The sequence below is a fragment of the Epinephelus lanceolatus genome, chromosome 18, assembly GCF_041903045.1.
Source record: "Epinephelus lanceolatus isolate andai-2023 chromosome 18, ASM4190304v1, whole genome shotgun sequence".
NCBI classification, from domain to species: Eukaryota; Metazoa; Chordata; class Actinopteri; order Perciformes; family Serranidae; genus Epinephelus; species Epinephelus lanceolatus.
This window is the reverse complement of record NC_135751.1, coordinates 35207975-35224780: the sequence shown is the minus strand read 5'-3', so window position 1 is coordinate 35224780 and position 16806 is coordinate 35207975. Positions and strand designations below refer to the sequence as shown.

Sequence of the window (16806 nt, the reverse complement as noted above, 5' to 3'; positions counted from 1 at the left end):
AGGTGTCATACAGGATCAAGTACAAGTGCCTGTTTTAATAAAATTAGAATTAAAGTATTATGTAAAAACTAGCTTTGGAAACCTGTGTGTGCGGGTTGTTAACAAAAATGAAAGCAGCCAGAGTGAATGACTACAGCTTTGAATTCTATGAAATTAATGTTTTATTGAGATTGTTCATTGTCAACTTTAACTTGCTGTGCTTCTGGCTTCTGCCGCTTTCTGATGCGTGACCACACCATGATCATCAGGATGAGCAGCAGGGCAGCACCAACGCCAGACAGAATATACACCGTCACCTGAAACACTGACGAACAGAGACAATAATTTAAAAGCTGGGGTAGGCAAAAATCTGGAAAGGCAGAAAAACACACCCTCCTCCTGCAGCTCTCTCCTCTGACCTAAGCCCCTTTCACTAGTTGGCCACAGTCATATGTGCGACATTCATACAGTTCCCCAGCGTTTCCCATATGTTGATTTATTTAACCTTATTTCATTGCGGATTCCTTCTTTGCATCGCCCTCTCGCCGTTTATTAGACCACAAATGAGACAACAGTTAGGTAACTAGCCACCCCTCTGTCCCTCCGCCTCACTCACTGCCACTGTGGACTGCTTCGCTGGGAGGAGAGCAGGCAGCAGCTCTGGAGATGGACCTTTGGTTGCAGTCTATAGTGGCTCATTCAGCCAGCACAAATCCCCCAGAGCTGGGTGTCACAGCGGGCTGGTGGCCAGTGGCAGCGCTGGGTCTAACCTTTGTAATGGCAGCAACATAAAGTTCCAGATCCAATGAGTTGGGACTGTCAGGTCTCCTGGAGCTGGGGTTTGTGCTGGCTGGATTTGAGTTGCTGCAGTTACTCTGGAGCTGCTGCCTGCTCTCCTCCCTGCAAGGTGGTCTCTAACGGCCGGGGGTGAGACGGCGGACTCACTGTGATTCGAGGCTTTAGCTAATGTTAGCTACATAAACATGAGCTTGATGCTGCAGCCGTGAGCCTTTGGCTCAAGTTAGCAGAAGGCTGAACTATAAAGGACATTTTCTCTCCATCTCTGAAGTACTTTACCTATATTGACAGGTGTCTTGTCTTATTTACTGTCAGATTTTCTTTTTGATAAGTTTGTTTCCCTTTTTGGGGTTGCTTTGCAGTGCAGGCAGTTGTTGCCAATGCTGGAATAGCAACATTTCTGTTGGATTCTCTGCCACTGAATCAGATTTTCACTGAAGGGGTGTGCATGTGTATTTGTAGAACAGCCTCTAAAAATTGGCCAAAGTCTGCCACACCGGGCTAGGTTTTCTAAAGCCTGAAAACAGAGCCAAGAGGAGGTGCAGAGGTCTAGTTTTCCACTTGAATTACACTATCCTCAAAGTTCATCATGAGATTTTTGCCCAATGGTGCCAAAATGAAACTCTGTAATTCAAGTATTGCCATTGGTCCATCACATCATACAGTCTTGTGCTGAGCAGGACTTACTCATCTTCTCTTTCACACATGGATTGTCCTCCTGTTCAGTGCTGTTCTGTCCCAGAAGCAGTGGTCCTAAAGAGACCAGCTGGCCCTGGTTGGACTCCGACATCGTCTGTCTTCTCTGTCTCTCACCCTCAGATGCTGTGGTAAGGGAGGCAAGAGTTTACCACATATTCACAGCACATACAGTAGAAGAAAAACATGCTGTAATATACTCACAAATGATGGCACAACGCTGTGTGCAGTCAATGTCATCTGTGCAAATTTCCACCCAACAGTAGAAGTACATCTAAGTGAGAGATGTTTGCACGTTTGCTTAGATACACATTTTTACATTATTGAAATATGTGGACGTGATAACCTTACCTCCTCCACACTTGGTTGGCCTGTTTGAGGGTCCAGGAAGGCAAAGGTCTTGACATCAAACCTCCTGACTTGGGAGTGGGAGGATGTCTTCATCTTGTTGCTCACAGGGACAGAGCTCCTCATGTTATCCACAGGGTTAGGACATCTATCCATGAGGAGAAACAAATATCAACTGCACTTACTATCAACATCTCATCTCGGACTGTTGCTGTAATTGCCTCGACCTTACCCGTCATAGAGAAGCGTCCACACAGAGTGTCTAGACGCAGGGTAGGCAAAGCAATCCCGTACACGCAGGGAAAGTGTGGGGTCTAGGGACGGCCGAGCGATGGAAATCTCAACATATGCAGCTTTGCGTAGGGGCAATTTCACCGGAAGCTCGTCCTCAGGAAAGAAGGATGTGAAGGATGCATCTAGGGGAACAAATAATCACAAACGCAGTCACTAAGGTTTAGTTCTGAGGACTTCTCTATGCAGTGAGTAATTCCATACTGCAAAACACAGTCATACTGCTCTCCATTGTTAATACCTCTGGCTATTCTCATCTGCACTCTGATGGTTCCCAGTCCAACCACAGGTGGTGGGTTGGTCACTGCGTACAAGGACCGAAAGTCTGCTGCACGCTTCATATCTGATGCTGCATATTCACACTGGACCTGGAGACTAAAAGCTCATACTATCAGTACATTTGTCACCACCAGAATAACTGTGACATACATCATTTTTATGTTAAAGCCATCAGCTCACCTAAATGGAGAATGTTTGGTTATACTTTTGGTGTACAGCTCCTCCACTTCCACCTCATAGATCTTCATATCTCCATCTACCTAAAAGCCGAGTAGAGAGGAAAGGTTTGCATATCAAGCAAGTATATATGAATTAAATCATATGCAATTTAGAAAGCTTTCATGATGTGTGACATAATTTGAAGTGGAACAGAGGAACAGCATCTGGCCTTGCTCCCTGCCACTAAAGACAACTTTTGTGGGAGGAGAGTGGGCAGCAGCTCAGGAGATGAACTGTTGGTTGATGGCTGTTACAGCTTGAATTTGTCCATGGCAAACCCCTAGGCCGGGTTTCGTGGTGGGCTGGTTACCACTGGCAGCGCTGGGTCTAACCTGTGTAACAGCAGCAACAGAAAGTTTGCTGATCTGGCTAGGTGTTGGGGCTGCCTTGTCCCCCTGACTGAGTTCAGGTTGCTGCAACTGCTGACTTGGGGTCAGTTTTCAGAGCTGCTGCCCGCTCTCCTCCCAGCAAGGTGGTCTGTAGTGTTGGGGATCGAGTCAGAGGACACACTGTGATTCAAGAGTCTAGCTAATGTTAGCAACATAAACACAACTCGAAGCTGCGTTCGCGAACCTTTGGCTACGGTTAGCAGAAGGCTAAACTGTAAGCGCCATTATCTCTGTCACTGATGCTGAAACATGTTTTACTTTGTTTACTGACAGACTTTGATAAGTCCATCTTCCTTTATTGGGTTGCTAAGCAGTGTTGGCAGTTGTTGCCAATGCTGTATGCCAAATTGAAACTGTCTACCCCAGCTTATAACTGATTATGTTTTTATCCAAGTACTAGATGTCTTTTGTTGGAATCAAACTCTTGTCAAGCAGCATTACCTTCACTTTTGCACCACAGTCCGTGACTCCAATCTTGAAGACAGCCGTGTCTGCGGTTGTGACCACAGGAAAACACTGTGGTTGGTCCTTGACAATGAGGCTGCTGGGTTCAATGGGTGTGTCAGTGTCTGTGGTCTTTACTGAGAACACAAAGTGTCCATCCAGAGAGCACACTGGGAGGATAGTCAACACAGGAACATGTAGGCTTTGTTACACTTAAACACCATATGTTCTTATTTGGAGGAAATGTTGGAGATAAATAATTGAAATTGAAATAAACAGTACTTTACATGGCTAAGACATATGCCAGTCTTACCATTGAGTCTGTAGTAGCAGGTTAAATCATGAGCATCATAGCAGCATCCCAGTTTGTAGCAGGCATCTCTAGAAATGCTTTGGTGGCCACAGTCCACTCGTAGAGCTTTTTCTGTGTCACAGTTTCCAGGTAATGCTGGAGAAGAGCTGTGATTTTAGTGTCATAAACTTGACCAGTAAATTGTGTCATGCCATAACCCTCTCTGTAGTGTAAACATCATTTACCGTGGCATTATTTCTGTGTATGAAGATTATTCAGTTTAACCCTTTAACAAGCTCATTGACACAGTTATGTCTTTAATATCTGAGGTCAGCACTAACTTTCATCAGTTTCCGTCAATTGAAAAGCTCATCGGCTGTTTCCACTCACGTGTGGGGATAACACGGGTCCTCTCGCTGTGCCTCTTTATCAGAGGACAGCTGATGTTTACCCTGAACCATCGATCCTCTCCTGTCAGCTGTACCTGCAGAGGGATGATCACTTTGCTGCCCTGAGGATCAAAGGTCATTGCAGTGGAGACGTTAAGAAGCCATACACACCTTTACACACATTTACATGTGTATATTCACCTTCTGTATACTTCTCAAGAAAACGGGGTGCATTTTCACATTGAGTTTGGGGCTGAAAACTTCTTTCTCTTTCCATAAAGGTTTCACTTTTTGTACCAATCAATAATGTTGCATGATTTGCAGGTATTGTGGTGAAGGTGTTACAATTTTTCTCTTGGTCAAGGACAGTGGCGCCCACATGGAAAATAATCAGAGGCCAATATTACTTCAAAAGGCTGTGGTGCACTCATTTTTTAAGCTTGCACCAAGACAGTGATGTCTTCTGAAACTAGAAAAGATACGGCGTCCATTGGTACCAATTATGTTATATTGGCTTGCCAAGAGGGGGGCTAAATAACGCTCCGGTGAAGGAACAACGGGCATGGGCATTTCCAGAGGGGTCCCTTCAACTCTGACCTCAAGATATCTGAATAAAAATGGATTCCATGGGTCCCTGAGTCTCCTCTAAACTTGAGAAGGCTTGTTCCCAGTAAATGTTTTAGTTCTTACAATCGGGGTTTTCCTTCAAATTAAAGCTGTATGTTTGTCTTTTTAGGGAAAAGACAACCAGCATGAAAGAATAATGCATCATCTAACATACAGATATATAACACATTAAAACTGGACTATTAGTCTATGCACATCAGATAATTAGTCATATTATTGTTATACTGATATACTATACTATACTATACTAAGTATATCAGTATAACTTTAACACTCATATTGACATAATTTTTAAGTGGTCTATGTACTTCCACAGCCTGAGTGAAATCCTAAAAATAAGTTATGGCCTTTGGTTTTGGTGTGCAACCCAAACATTTTCCGTGGCCCCATCTGGCCACCTCGCTGAAAAATTGCCAGGGGCGCCAATGGTCAGGGAGAGCTCCCTCTGCCCTCCAGTAACTTTCACACAGTTCCTTATTTTTACCTCAATCTGTGCATAGCAGCTGTCATATCTGCTGAAGAGGGAGAGGCTCTGTTTTTTCTCTCTGCCCAGCCTCACTCCACAGGACTCCTCAGACTGAGGCACAGGGATGATGGCCCCTGATGTGTCTAAAAAACACAGGGAAGCATGCATACTCATTTCATGCAAATATTGAGAGCTTATTTTAAAATCAAACGACTGAGAGAACTCTTTTTACTGAAACCATTTCCAACCATATTTGCCATCTCATCTCAGAAGTTGGAAATATTATTATCTCACCTTTAACGTGAATATTGCTTTTGACCAGCGGACCAAAAACAGCTTTCAGTCTTCCAGCAGAGCAGGTGACTCTCGGCAGGACGAGCTGCTCAGGTGTTTTCCTCACCTGGACGGTCGAGAAGCTCCAGCTGTGTTGAGCCATGACGACAAAAATGACAGAAATCACACAAAGTTTTGCACATTTATAATCCATCTTTTGATTGAGATGTTTATACGGTTTTGGTCTAGAAATACCAGGTGGTTTCTTCGACGCTAGGGATGGGGTCACGTGACTCCTGTTAATTAGTGTTAATCAGTCTGAAGCTTGCTGCTGTCTCCACCAGAGCTCAGGAGCTTCACTACACGCAGGTATGTGCTTGTTATTGTCATTCATATATTTAAAAAGTTGAAATGATGTCAGAGCAGTCCACCTGTGCCCCATATAAGAGCAGTCGGGTTGAAGCTGCTGTAAAAAGTAGGGCAGAATAAGCGGTTAATTAATAAAAAGGTCAGAGTTTTTAATAATACATAACATGCTGAGCATATGCGTGGTATCCTCAGGGAGCCATTAAATGACATCATTGCGTAACTCAAAGGCCCTCACCCCCCTCTGCCTCTCCCCCGTGGCAATGCTTGTACCCATCTAATTGTTACATAAGCAATTTTAAAATTTTAATCAGTGCTGCATCCTGTCAAGGTTCCAAATGAGTGTCTAAATACTGTCCTGATACACCTGTGGTTACTGCTTACAGTCCATTGTTCTTCAAGTAAGGGACTGTTCGTTACTTATTAGGGTGGAGGAAGAGGTGCAAAGAGGAAGAGGTGCAAAAAGGAGGAGGCATGTCAAATAATTTTTTTAAGCATCAGGGAAAGACTTGTGTGTTTTATTTTGGCTTACAGGAGGGGCATACTAATTAAAATGGTTGTATTTTATATTTATTTTGCTACCAATTAAAAAAAATCCCTTTTATTTCTTCAAAAATTGCCAAAATTACACAAATTACCATAGCCAGTAACTGTAAAAACAGAAATTATTGAGACATCATGTGCAATGAATACTTATGTCAGACTTATGTCTCATTTAAAATTTGTCCACAAATAAACCATTTGCACTAACTAATCAGCATGCACGACAAGGGTGAAAAAAATATATTAATTTTTTTCATTCCAGGATTTTGTCTGCAATTTTCAACTTTTTACTTTCAAGCATCAAAGATATATGTTTTAAAAATCTAATAACTGATTTTTGGTGGAGAGAGGGTCATGCATTTTCAGCTGGTCAAAGAGTCCGCTCCATTTCAGTGCAGGGAAAAGCTGTTTTAATGGAGTGTTATTGTCAGCCAGGGGCAGCAACCATATAATTGCCAGCTGACAAAACAAACAATGTCGACCAAGAGGGCAAAATCCATGGTAGCTTTCCTAGTTGACAAATAATTGCCTACATGGACAGTAATGTTCACAGTAAGTCGTACCAATCTTCCTTAATTTGTTTGGGTTTGTATGAGCCATGTGGTTGTAGTGACGTATATGCTGCTGCCAGTGACGATACTGGATTACTACAAGATGGCCCACCTACAATATACTCCCATTGTATGAACACATACATTTCCGGTCTCCTAAGTAGGCATTGTCCCCCGTACCCCAATCAAAGACGAGTATCCCCAACCTCGCTTCTGTCAATATGTGTGTAACCTTACTGGCTGTGAGCTAAATAAATAAGCGGTTTGTGAAAAAAAATTTTTTTTCCAGCAGATGTCTTAGTTACAATATGATTGAGCTAACTGGAGTAGTTTCATGTCATATCCAACAACGGGAGGCTTTTAACAGATGACGTCCTGATGTTAGCTTTGCAGCTGCTGTTAGCTGTCCCTGTCAGCTGCAGCCACTGATGCTTTCTAGACAAAACTGAATAAATACCACACATAGCAACACAAAACTGCTTTGCTAGCTCAGTCATGTTGTAACTAAGATATCCGCTGGAAAAAATATTTTTTTAATCCAGTATCTTTGGTGAAACTGCACAGATTTCAGCACCAGAGAGGAGATATCTGTTGCCAGATCTCCAGAGAGTGTGTTGTTGAGACAGAGACAGGTCTTGAACAAAGTAAATTTTCTCCTGATTTGTCCGTCTGAAATTTGCCATTTTGGTGTCAGAATGTTCTGAAGATATGTGGCTTGTGATAAATGGGTCCAATATTTGCTTCCATTACTATGGGGCGAAAGAATCGGCCATAATCTGTAATCACGTTCATTTCTCCCACTGAAGTCAATGGACTCAGGATGGTTTATCCACCGTCTTTGACGATACTGTCAAATAGTGTACAGGTTCCACCTACTTGGTGCACCGCATGCGTACCCCAGTGTGGTAATGCTACAAACCCACTCAGGGAAGCTCAAGAAAAAATATTTGTAGCTTCCAGGAGGATTAAAAAAATTATGTCGCACTCAGCCACCCCTGTCCTCTGACAAGTAGAGAACAGTCCCTTAATTCTTCAAGTGACTGCTTGGAACCTGTTAGAAATAGCTGCCTGAAAGCTATCAGTTAAATTCCTTTTGGACAGGCTTTCATTTACTTTATATCAAAATTATATTAATTCAATTTATTTGTGACTGAGTTGGTTTCAATCACATGAGGATTAGCTGCCTATATTCCAGAACATAGGCGAATGAATAGGACACAGAGAACTCACAAAACTTTTATTGGATCAAACCTGTAGTTATTTACATCCTATCAGATGTCAAACAGAGATTTAAATGTGCAGGACTCAGCTGTTTGTATGCTAATAATGTTGACTGTCTCACGGTAATCCAAATCACGAGTTGACGTGACGTAACGCCGGTGACGTTTCTGGGGCATCCCCGTCGGGCTGACGGTCAGACTCCAGTACGGGAAGCAAGAGAGCAGAAGACTTCTCCCAAACATGGCTTTGAATCGGAATCACTCGCAAAATGGTGGCGTTTTGGTTAACAACGGAGAAAGGTATGTGTATTATAATACTCCCCTGACGATTGTTTTATTTACCAGCCGGCTGTCGCCTCTGTTTTAAGGCTTGTTTACTTTCTAGTTTCCAGTGCGTAGTCAACATAATGCTAACAAACCGCTAGCCTCCCGCTGGCTGGCCTGGCTACCATTAGCATAGCTAGCAAAAGTACATCTGCGCTACTGTTGACGTTTCGTTAGCTGTGGACTTCATATTGGGGGAATTAAAATATTGTAGTGTTGTTTAAACGTTGGTTATATAATATTATTAATGGCCGACTTTTTAGCTTTCCCATATCTTGACATTTGGTTTAAGCAAAATGGCTAACCTGTAACGTTGGCCAACAATCAAAACAGGAAGTAGCGGTGGCTTTCGTGTCAATGTTGACATATTTGATATTATGTAAAATGGGTTAGTACCTCAGTGTAGACATACTCTGTAACAAGTAAATGTCCTGTATCTAAAATGTATTTGAGTGAAAGTGCATCATTATCTTAGTCACCATTAAACAATTGTTTATTCAGGGATAATCGACTGAGCATTACGCTCTTGTACAGAAATGTCCTGAGTTCATATTTAATAGGCTTAAAGTGTACAGATAAATAATAGCAACCGCAATAAAATGATGAAAAAAGTCCATAAAAGCAACTAACTAGCAGCAATGTCTATCAAGAATTATAAACAGCAATAAAGAACCAGGAAAAGGTAAATAACAAGAATAAAGTCTACCCTAAATAATGGATACAAAACAAGAATAAAAACAGCAAAATGCAGAGAAATAAACATTTGATTAATGTCAGTTAACCAGAGCAGGAACACTGTAAAACAACCATATCATCTAGCATACACTTGAAATGATGGAACGACCTGTCTAATTGAAATCACTCATGTAACTTGTTCCAAAAACTAAAAGTATTAGCATCAAAATATACTTAAGTAATCAAAAGTAAATGTGCTTGTTGTTATGCAGAATGGCTCATTCCAGAATAATATATCTATGTTGTTGGATTATGATCATTGCTGCATTAATGTATTTATCACTTTAATGTTGTAGCTGGTAAAAGTGGAGCTCATTTTTATAACCTTATATACCACGGGGTAGTTTAACCTGCCATTATACATCATTATTCACTTGCTGATGTATATTTTGTATTGGTAAAATGACTATGTAAAATATAGAGTTATGAAATATATGTGGTGGAGTAAAAGTATAAAGTAGTAGAAAATGTAAATGCTCAACTAAAGTACAAGTACCTCAAAATAATACTTAAGTACAGTACTTTAGTAAATGTCCAGTAGTGCACATGGGCGGCTGTGGCATCAGAGATAGAGTGGGTCGTCCACTAATTGGTAGATTGGCTGAATGGAGCAGATCGATCCCTGGCTCCTCCATTCCACATGTCGAAGTATCATTGGGCAAGATACTAAACCACAAATTGCTCGCGCTGGCTGCCCCATTAGTGTGTGTGCATGGAGTGTAAAAAGTTCTTTGAGTGGTTGGAAGATTAGAAAAGCACAATACAAGCACAGTCGATTAACATTAATACTCTGTGACATAATTGAATCAGTAGATATCTTGTAGTGGCTGTATGTTAACAGGTTACTTTATCATCACCTGCTTCTTCTTTTCCCAGCGTTTTAAGAGAATGTAAGAATGTGGAGCTGACATTCAGCGATGTCAGCTGCAAGACAGACCTCCTGCGGGGGACCAAGAAGGGCACCATTTACCTCACACCATACAGGGTACCACCAAAGTTACATAAAATATATTTAACATGCTATTGCTGCTGCTATCTTCTTGGCTGTACTCATACATCCTGTTGTATCTCTTCTCACACTCCTCTTCTCTGTTTTCATTCACTGGCGTAGCTGATGTTTGTGTCCAGTAATACCAAGGACTGCCTGGGTTCAGCCATGTTCCCCTATTATCTGATGAAAGGCTGCAGCATTGAGCAGCCCGTCTTTGCAGCCAACTACATTAAAGGGACAGTGTCAGCTGAGCCTGGTGGTAGGTGGCCTTTTATTTTTACTCTTAACCTCTAAGGTGTGGTTCTATAAATTGTCATATTCATATTGTAAAATACAATAGACAATGAAATAAAACAAAGGGACTGCACAATAAAACACAAGTGTAGCTCTCTGTATTTGTTCTAAATATAGCTGACTCTCTCATCAGGCGGCTGGGAGGGCCAGGCCCATTTCAAGATGTCATTCCCCAGCGGAGGAGCCATTGAGGTGGGGCAGCATCTCTTCAAACTGGCCACAAATGGTACGTATGCTATTTTTTTTTTCATCACTGTGTTTTACAACTCTGGTATTTTTCAACCTGTAACAAGTCAGCTCTTGTGAAATTTCAGAATGAGACTTCCTGTTAGCGTAACTTGAACACAGAACAGACCAGAAGAAGTGAAAAAGTACAGAAAAATGTTCAATCCTCTGTAGCGTCTTTTCCGTAATGTTGTACGACACTTAACATAATAATCTGAGCCTGTCAGTGGCAAAAACAAGCACTTACAGTTGACATACAGTACAGGCCAAAAGTTTGGACACACCTTCTCATTCAATGCGTTTTCTTTATTTTCATGACTATTTACATTGTAGATTCTCACTGAAGGCATCAAAACTATGAATGAACACATGTGGAGTTATGTACTTAACAAAAAAAGGTGAAATAACTGAAAACATGTTTTATATTCTAGTTTCTTCAAAATAGCCACCCTTTGCTCTGATTACTGCTTTGCACACTCTTGGCATTCTCTCCATGAGCTTCAAGAGGTAGTCACCTGAAATGGTTTTCCAACAGTCTTGAAGGAGTTCCCAGAGGTGTTTAGCACTTGTTGGCCCCTTTGCCTTCACTCTGCGGTCCAGCTCACCCCAAACCATCTCGATTGGGTTCAGGTCCGGTGACTGTGGAGGCCAGGTCATCTGCCGCAGCACTCCATCACTCTCCTTCTTGGTCAAATAGCCCTTACACAGCCTGGAGGTGTGTTTGGGGTCATTGTCCTGTTGAAAAATAAATGATTGTCCAACTAAACGCAAACCGGATGGGATGGCATGTCGCTGCAGGATGCTGTGGTAGCCATGCTGGTTCAGTGTGCCTTCAATTTTGAATAAATCCCCAACAGTGTCACCAGCAAAACACCCCCACACCATCGCACCTCCTCCTCCATGCTTCACAGTGGGAACCAGGCATGTGGAATCCATCCGTTCACCTTTTCTGCGTCTCACAAAGACACGGCGGTTGGAACCAAAGATGTCAAATTTGGACTCATCAGACCAAAGCACAGATTTCCACTGGTCTAATGTCCATTCCTTGTGTTTCTTGGCCCAAACAAATCTCTTCTGCTTGTTGCCTCTCCTTAGCAGTGGTTTCCTAGCAGCTATTTGACCATGAAGGCCTGATTGGCGCAGTCTCCTCTTAACAGTTGTTCTAGAGATGGGTCTGCTGCTAGAACTCTGTGTGGCATTCATCTGGTCTCTGATCTGAGCTGCTGTTAACTTGCGATTTCTGAGGCTGGTGACTCGGATGAACTTATCCTCAGAAGCAGAGGTGACTCTTGGTCTTCCTTTCCTGGGTCGGTCCTCATGTGTGCCAGTTTCATTGTAGCGCTTGATGGTTTTTGCGACTCCACTTGGGGACACATTTAAAGTTTTTGCAATTTTCCGGACTGACTGACCTTCATTTCTTAAAGTAATGATGGCCACTGGTTTTTCTTTAGTTAGCTGATTGGTTCTTGCCATAATATGAATTTTAACAGTTGTCCAATAGGGCTGTCGGCTGTGTATTAACCTGACTTCTGCACAACACAACTGATGGTCCCAACCCCATTGATAAAGCAAGAAATTCCACTAATTAACCCTGATAAGGCACACCTGTGAAGTGGAAACCATTTCAGGTGACTATCTCTTGAAGCTCATGGAGAGAATGCCAAGAGTGTGCAAAGCAGTAATCAGAGCAAAGGGTGGCTATTTTGAAGAAACTAGAATATAAAACATGTTTTCAGTTATTTCACCTTTTTTTGTTAAGTACATAACTCCACATGTGTTCATTCATAGTTTTGATGCCTTCAGTGAGAATCTACAATGTAAATAGTCATGAAAATAAAGAAAACGCATTGAATGAGAAGGTGTGTCCAAACTTTTGGCCTGTACTGTAAATTGACAGGGCGCACCTGCCCTGAGTGGTTACACTGCAGCCTCTATTGCTTAAGATTGCTTAAGCCAGCTGAACTTTCTTTTTTTACTGGATCAATTTCAAAAACTGTTGTTCCCACAAATTATTTAGACATAAAAACGTGGTAAAATAGGATCCAGGTTGAAAAATACCAGCATTCCCCTTTAATATGGGTTGAGAAAGGTAATGAAAACCTGTTTCAAGGTGGTCAAAATCTTAACTGTAAATAAATATAAATTTATTTACAGTTAAGATTTTAAATATCAATCAATAAATGAACTGAAGGTCTGCCCCAAAAGAGTTCTTTAAAGAGCAACCCAAGTACTATAGATATACTTACTGTAAGTAAGAGAGACAATTGCGGCAATACAGTGAGTAAACACACATTTAACCTCTGGAAAGTCCGGTGTATTCATTGTGAGAGACCCTTTCCTCCTGCTGTGTTCCAGCTTCTCGCGCTGCTCCGGCACAGAACGGTGCTGCATCATACGGCTACCCTTCACCTGGAATGATGAACGGCTACGGCCCAGCTCCACCTGCTCCTCAAGGCTATCCTTACGCACCCCCTCCCCAGCAGAACGGATTCTACCAGGGCCCTCCTCCTCCTGCTGCTGCTAACATGGGCTACCCAAATCCAACAGCTCCTGCAGGTACAGGACTCAGTCATTTGTTATATCAGAATCAGAAATACTTTATTGATCCCTGGCAGGAAATTGGGGTTTGTTACAGTTGCTCTGATGCAAAGCATAGGGAATTAAAGTATAGGTGTGAAGTATGTAAAAGTATAAAGATAAAATATGTGCGAGATGCTACAATTTTAACACTAGTATGTTAAATATTTAAACTACAGACCATACAGGGGTAGGAGTAATAACAAGATAGTTTTTAGCCTGCCTGTGTATGCAGAGCACTCACACATTTTTATATCTTGTATACACGTTTTACCTCAAATGTCCTAATGCGTGTAAGGAAAAAAACCCTTGAGGCACAAATAATGCTGCCATTTCTCTCCCTTCCTGTTCGCGTTTAGTTTTTTCCTCTTGTTTGTCTTGTTTTTTTTGTCTGCTGTGTAACTAATTGCCCACACAGACTGTAACCTCATTTGACCTTGAAACTCCATCTCTCTCTCTCTGTCTCTCTCGTCTGTTGTCTTCTGTGTTCCAGGAATGTACCCATCTGGTTTTGACTACATGGCCCCGCCTCCTCCCTACCCTGGGCCACCCCCAAATTGGGCTGCACCACCCCAGAACTGGGCAGCAGCAGCACCACCACCTCCAGGTCTGTTTCTCTCCCTCTCTTTATTTTTTCCTCTCTGTCTGTCTGTGTCACTGCACCCGTCAGATCTGATCCGTCTGCCTCAAAGTGAATCACTTCCAAGCACGCCACCCAAAAAAGGGTGCTGATGTCTCATCGGCTACATGTCAAAATTACAAAGGATAAACAATCTCCCGTCTCCCTCCCCATACTCTCTCCCTTGCACCTTGTGGATTCAGTGAAAACAGTCTCACCCTGCACATGGGGTTGAGCTTGGTACACTGTGCTGAAATGTCACTTTGGCATATCTCTATTTCAGGACAAGCCTGAGTAGGACGTTTGCCTCTGTGCATCCCCAGGGTGTGCCGGTAGATTTTGTCTCAAGGACTCCTGGAGCTGTCAGTTGTTGTGCCTCACATGACTAATACTCTTCGCATCAGTTCTCCTTACAGTGGGCTGGAGCTTTAGCGTCTGTTCCTAAATATGTTCAGCAGTCGTCACTGTCTGTCTTTATCTCCATGTCTTTGTCATATCTCATTTTATGCACAGGTAACTCCAAGGCGGCTGAAGCAGCAGGCAGCGCGTATTACAATCCCAGCAATCCACACAATGTCTACATGCCCATGGTAAGCTGCTTTGCTTGTCTTCTCCTCAGTTAAAGTTGTTTGAAAGTGACATCTCTAATGACACTTTTTTTTTCTTGATTCCCACGCAGGAGCGGCCTCCACCATATGCACCTTATCCCAACTCTCCTGACAAGAAAAGTAACTGAAGCTCAGGCAACATCACTTCAATGACACTCCTCTCTTCCTCTGTATCTTAAATAAATTCTAAAGCAAGGAGTGACGTTGATGGATACCTACTCGAATGTAGAAAACAGAAGAAAATGCAAGTAGCAGAGGGTTTAAAGATGTCAGTGATAATTCACCAATGAATCAGTGATGTTTTTGAATACTGGAATCACATCTTTTAAATACTGTTTTACATTTCACTTCGTTTAAACTGAACTCTAGCTAGACTCATCATTATTAACATTCTCAGTGATTGGGTTAATTTCTAATTCTCTAGCACGTAGGTAAAGTAAGGGCACGTAAACTGTCCTTGTGAAGAGGTGAAAGGAGGAGGAAGTATGGGGAATGTAATTTTGTAAGACAGATTTATTACCAAAACATTTTGTAGCAATTCTTGATTGCAGTTCCTGTAGTAATTAACAATAGCATCTCCTATTATAAAAGGTATTTTTGCAGTATCATTGAAAGTACCGTGTGTGTTTCCTATACCGTTATGCGTTCAGTAGTTGTCCATATACAAAACCAGACTGGGTTGCACAGTGTTTAGTGATTCAGTATGTGACTGATTGTCATACCATGACTAGAAACAACAGCAAGTTGAAGTTTCCCTAACACATGACCAGCGTGATCCTGCGTTACATCAGTGACAAGTAATTCCATTCATTGTATGACCCAAATCTCACGCTCTCCATCATGATTTAATATATATAAGAAAGGTTTTTGTTATGAAAAGGAGCAGTGCATCATTTGGAAAAAGGGGATCAGATAAATTTCTTACACAACACATCTATGTATGTGCAATATTTCAACCTGACATAACAAGGTTAAAGGTGACGAGCTGGGGTTACCAGAGTGACCCCGTGCTCTGCTCCTAGCTTCTATTGTATTCATGTATGCAAAGCCAAGCTGAAACCAGAACTCTACTCTTTGTGTAATTACACTAGTGTGGGGTTACAGGGCCATGGCGCTATATTAAGGGCCCGTCAGTGTTCTGCCTGCTGTTGAAACTTCTGAATGCAAACCATTTATTCCTGATTTAGAGTGGGGCGAGGCGCCAACAGGCCGTGTAATCGCAGGCCCCTCTTATTGCTCATCAATTAACACCTGTTTGAAGGACTATTTGCTCACAGTTGAAGTGGCGAAAGGATTTTTTTTTGGGGGGGGGGGGGGGGGTTAGTTTGCTTGAATTAATCAAATGTATGTATATTAATATCTCTTTTGCAGTTCTTATTCCTTTTGCTGAAATTTGTCTGTCCATTAAAATCTAATAAATATATCATTTATTGAATTTGGTATTTTGATATTTTTGTCATTTATCTTAAATTTTAAAGTAAATGTCTTAAAAAGTAACATTTATTTATTCCTCATTTTTAAACTGTTAAAATGGGTTAAATATTTAATTGACAAACTGAATTGTTGCTGCATTTGGTATACTTGTGTTCTTAACATTTAATCTATTAATCTTCATATATATACAGTCCATTTACCACAATGCGTAATTTTATTGTTGACTACTGTGCTCAGTATATTAGACTTGCTTCTTATTGCTTTATTTCTTTTGCACCATTAAGGACATAGGTATATAATATAGGTTATAATACATTTTCAAATTAAGAGCTCCACAGAGAGTAATTCAGATTTCAAGTCAATTCAGATACAAGTTAGGTGAATATTGGTGGGGTCACATCACCAACCACCATAAATACACTTAACTAAATGCCAATATTAATACTATCAGTTCTAGTATTATAGTGTGCACTTGGTTTACGTGTGAAGTAGTGTTGCCATACCCCAGCAGAAGCCTTAACAGTATGTTAAGGGTTAGGTACAATCAGGTCCCCAGGAATGCTGCTTAGCCTTGCAGCTAATTTTCCCCAGTGGCCACTTGCAGTATTGCAGCAAAAAATACCCTGCTGTAGCCCAAAAAACATTTTTCCCATCAGCCACCACTGTAAAAGAGACGGCTGTAAAACTGTTGACAGGACACTTTGAACCAGGGGTGTAAATATAGACCATGCAGGCAGTGTGATTGCACCGGGGGCCCTGTTGCAACTGATTTGTATTTTCCCTAACTGCCTGGACTGATTCTGTCCCTGACAGCGTTCAACAAATAAAG

At 41.7% G+C, this 16806-nt stretch overlaps 2 protein-coding genes across 2 annotated transcripts; one reads left to right on the top strand and one right to left on the bottom strand.

Moving 5' to 3' along the window:
* Nucleotides 1-144: 144 nt before the first annotated feature.
* LOC117268784 (zona pellucida sperm-binding protein 4-like) lies at nucleotides 145-5805 on the bottom strand. Its single transcript, XM_033645470.2, has 12 exons — nucleotides 5512-5805; nucleotides 5236-5360; nucleotides 4126-4246; nucleotides 3757-3891; nucleotides 3441-3613; nucleotides 2572-2651; nucleotides 2354-2487; nucleotides 2054-2237; nucleotides 1825-1969; nucleotides 1678-1747; nucleotides 1465-1599; nucleotides 145-304 (listed from the first exon to the last, which is right to left on the bottom strand). The coding sequence occupies exons 1-12, from the start codon at nucleotides 5702-5704 to the stop codon at nucleotides 162-164; spliced, it is 1638 nt and encodes a 545-aa protein (XP_033501361.2). The 5' UTR covers nucleotides 5705-5805; the 3' UTR covers nucleotides 145-161.
* A 2507-nt stretch (nucleotides 5806-8312) lies between these two features.
* wbp2nl (WBP2 N-terminal like) lies at nucleotides 8313-15978 on the top strand. The gene is made up of 8 exons (XM_033645471.2): nucleotides 8313-8470; nucleotides 10106-10214; nucleotides 10341-10479; nucleotides 10648-10740; nucleotides 13095-13295; nucleotides 13810-13923; nucleotides 14449-14525; nucleotides 14615-15978. The coding sequence occupies exons 1-8, from the start codon at nucleotides 8412-8414 to the stop codon at nucleotides 14669-14671; spliced, it is 849 nt and encodes a 282-aa protein (XP_033501362.1). The 5' UTR covers nucleotides 8313-8411; the 3' UTR covers nucleotides 14672-15978.
* The last annotated feature ends 828 nt before the right edge of the window (nucleotides 15979-16806 follow it).

Coding starts and splice junctions, on each gene's coding strand:
- LOC117268784 (XM_033645470.2), bottom strand. CDS start 5,704: ATGGATTATAAATGTGCAAAACTTTGTGTGATTTCTGTCATTTTTGTC. Junction 5,361..5,511: donor AAGCAATATTCACGTTAAAG/GTGAGATAATAA, acceptor TGTGTTTTTTAG/ACACATCAGGGGCCATCATC. Junction 1,600..1,677: donor ACAGCGTTGTGCCATCATTT/GTGAGTATATTA, acceptor CCCTTACCACAG/CATCTGAGGGTGAGAGACAG.
- wbp2nl (XM_033645471.2), top strand. CDS start 8,412: ATGGCTTTGAATCGGAATCACTCGCAAAATGGTGGCGTTTTGGTTAAC. Junction 13,924..14,448: donor AGCAGCACCACCACCTCCAG/GTCTGTTTCTCT, acceptor TTTTATGCACAG/GTAACTCCAAGGCGGCTGAA. Junction 14,526..14,614: donor ACAATGTCTACATGCCCATG/GTAAGCTGCTTT, acceptor ATTCCCACGCAG/GAGCGGCCTCCACCATATGC.